General features: G+C 33.1%; 1 protein-coding gene across 2 annotated transcripts in view; it reads left to right on the top strand.

Moving 5' to 3' along the window:
• The first annotated feature begins 1,839 nt into the window (after positions 1-1,839).
• Positions 1,840-3,605, top strand: part of LOC106882330 (synapse-associated protein 1) — a 66,480-nt gene continuing 64,714 nt past the window's right edge. The window contains exon 1 of one of the 2 annotated variants that reach the window (XM_052971020.1): positions 1,840-2,546. In XM_052971020.1, the coding sequence (XP_052826980.1) occupies positions 2,057-2,546 (490 nt within the window). In that variant the 5' untranslated portion in view covers positions 1,840-2,056. The remainder of the gene's footprint in view (positions 2,547-3,605) is intronic. The other variant, XM_052971019.1, reaches the window with a different exon arrangement.

The raw sequence follows: 3,605 nt of genomic DNA, 5'->3' as shown, positions 1-3,605 counted from the left end.
CTATGGTTTGTACTCAGGACTAGCTGTTTCTGATCAGGAAATACTTTGTTAGCAACAACCAGAATTTTGGTAGAATGAGTAATGCTGTTTGCAAAAATCTAACCACTAAAATTATATGTAAGCAGCTGGCAAATTTTTGAGCAGTGACTTTATCACAAATCCACAAATCTGTTCACTCAGATTTGTTTTTGAAAATATTAGTAAGAGTCCTTTCTAAGAACCAATACAGAATATAAACGTCCGGGAATAAGGGTTGAGAGTAGTAAAGCGTAATGCCAAGTGAAATTCTTGTATTTGAAAGAATGAAAACTGTATACACAAACTCACTCACCACTTTCGCAGAATATTTATATACTACTATTACAAACATTTCTGGCGTTATTCTGCTGTCCCTCACTGAACTGTTGCGTCCAATACAATAATTTAACAATAAACATGAATAAAACAACGAAAATTACTCTTTTTATTCATCCAACTTTCCATTCATCTCACAGTTCATGTAGTAACACATATTTATTTCTTCTTGTGACAACTGACCACATTTTCATAGACGATAAAAGTTGAAAGTAATCCTTTCTCTTATTAACTATTCAACTTATTAAACATAACACGATTACAACTTCTTTCTCATCTCCAACATTTACCAACTTTTGTAGTTACATAGTTTTTGCTATGACGAGGAAATAGTCACCAAATTCTCAGTAGTGGTGGAATGAGATCTGAAGGAGAATTGGCTGATAATTCTAAGAGGTCAAGTAATCATGTAAATCCCTGTTTGCTTGTGCAAGAATATTTATTGTTTAGGGATATAAATATGTTCTAGATGTCACGGGTTGTGGATGTATTACCTCAAAAAAGAACAATCCACATTAATGAAATATACTTGGATTTTGAGAGGCCTAAATAGCAAAAAATATATTTTAAAGTGAACCATGGCCCTGTAGAGTAACAAAACAAAACACCTTTGAGTGTCACAAAAGCAACGAGAGGAAATTTATGATAACCAGCTTCAAGCAGATGTGGAATACTGAATGAATGAAATTCTCCATTACGCAGAGCATACACGTGACATTCTTTTTAGTTCCGGACCTGTGTGTGTGTGAAAACAATATGAATTAAACGAGTAATTTATGCCTCAAAATATCTCCGTTTGAAATAAATTATCAAAATCAATTACAAATAAAATACTAATGGGTGTCGATCTATACACACACACACACACACACACACATATATATATATATATATATATATATATATATATATATATATATATGATCAGAGTAAACAAAACATGTAGATGAAGCTAGTCGTTGCATTTATCATAATTGCGTTCACAACGGTTCTAGAAAGAGTCAGTAGCGAATATTGTAAAAAAAGAAACAAGCTACCAGTTAAACGAGTATATTTTTACTCCTGGTTTCATTCACTCCGCTTCATTCATTGCGCTTAAGAAAAGCCCGAATATCATGTAACCTTATTTCGTAATAAATTTTAAATATGAAACATAATGACAACAGAAAGAAACATTATAATATAGATTAAAAAAAAAAAATGAATGGTGTTTTTTTTTTTTAAGAAAAAAAAAAAAGGTTTATTGCGATTATTAGGCATTTCAGCAGCATATAATTTTAGCATTATCTTAAAAAAATTTAATTGTAATATAATGTATATTTAGGTACAGATATTTAGTAACGTTAAAAAAAAATAGAAGATATTATTATGATAATTATTATTACAAATAATGTTCCTCAGAATGGTGTCACTGCTACTGTAAATATGTTGACTTTAACATTATGCTGTTACAGCTAGCTTTGTTTTCTCCCCCTCTTTCTTTCTCCAATTACTACATTCAGTGCAGGACTGTTATACATGACGTAAGTGTGTGCATCGGATTTAGTTGTGTTTACAAACGTATTCTCTATCTACCTGTCGTCATTTTGCTGACGGTAACCTTTTTTTATTGTCTACCTGCCTTTTCTGTTAAGTGAGAACCCACCAAACAAACAAAGTGGAGTCGTTTTCAGTAGGAAACAGGCTGAAAAACACGGCCAACATGTTTAATGCCGTGTCGAGCTGGTGGGGTGCCATTCAGAAAAAGGATTCGGATAGCAACCTACCAGCTGAAGAGTCAGCCGATGCGCAACCAACTCAAGATGGAAAAGAAGACGTTCAACAGCCTGAAAGCAGTACGAATGACACTGCTTCTAGTGCTGTTGCACCTGGTCCCGAGGCGACAACAACTTCGGTTGTAACTGGAGCTGGTGGTGGTGGTGGCGGTGCATCAAGTGGCGACGAATCTCCCGTCACAGAATCAGCCTCAGAACAAAGTGGCTCTGACACAGCCGCTCCTAATATTCCTCCTTTGCCTGGTAAGAAAAAACCACGGAAGGGTGGAGCCAATTCGGATGCTTCTGAACCCGCGACCAGCAGTGACGACGAAGATGCTGAAGGACCAGATAAAGTGGATGAGAAGATTGAAGCAGCGAAGCAAGCAATCGAAGACGTTTCAACTAAAGCTGTCAGCGCTGCTAAGGAATGGGGAAGTAGGTGTTATCATTTAGTAATCATAAATATACGTGTAGCAATGTACGTATGTCTTTAATCACACTCACACACACATCTGTGACATTGATGACAATCTTTTCGTTCCACAAAATATCCATTTAGTTGTCTTCCTATCTGTCTGTCTGTCTGTCAGTCGATCTATCGATCTTTCTCATTGTAACAAATGATTAAGAATTTTATTGAGTTGTCGATAAAATTAATAACAACTGCAATTGTAGTGAGACCATTTTCACAGAATGTTCATATTAATGTAATTATTTATTTTATAATCATAAAAATATTTAAGTATGTATTTTTCTCATTGCTTTCATTCAGTCCCCTTCTCACTCTCTCTTATATAATTATATGTATCTCTAAAGCATGTATTTCTTTCTCTCCCACCTCTATCTATAATTATATATAGCTACACAAACACACTCACAGACATATGCCTGTATACATGTATATAAATTTATACATATGCTAATATATATATTTCTATATTTCTAACAAAACTGTCCGATGAATGGGAAGGTGAAACTCAGAGTAACAGTCTTTTGTTATATTTCTGCTGCTTTTAAATAAAGTATATATATATATATATATATATATATATATAAAGATATACACAAACGTATATTATTTTAATGGACAAAATGAACAAAGTGACTTAAAGGTCTAAATTTTTTTGCATGACACTAACTCGGACGTTGAGTCACTTTGTTGTTTCTGCCTGTTATTAATAAAAATTTTTCCTGGTGCATTGATACCATGATCGATACCATGATCCACAAGCTTGGCTATTCTAGAAACAGCTGTAAGAGAACCTGTTTATATTCTCTGTCTAAATGAAATGTTTTTCGAATGATGTCAAACATTTTGTCTTTTCATTTTTTATTTTAACTTATCCATCTAACACACACACACGTATATTATTTGCATATATGTATATATATGCATATATGTGTGTGTATATTTATAGATATATGCATATATATATGTATGTGCATATATGTATGTGTACATATATATATATATATATATATATATATATATAT

Source organism: Octopus bimaculoides, chromosome 10 (genome assembly GCF_001194135.2).
Source record: "Octopus bimaculoides isolate UCB-OBI-ISO-001 chromosome 10, ASM119413v2, whole genome shotgun sequence".
Classification (NCBI taxonomy): Eukaryota; Metazoa; Mollusca; class Cephalopoda; order Octopoda; family Octopodidae; genus Octopus; species Octopus bimaculoides.
The sequence above is the reverse complement of the archived record's forward strand: the minus strand, read 5'-3'. Positions and strand labels throughout refer to the sequence as shown.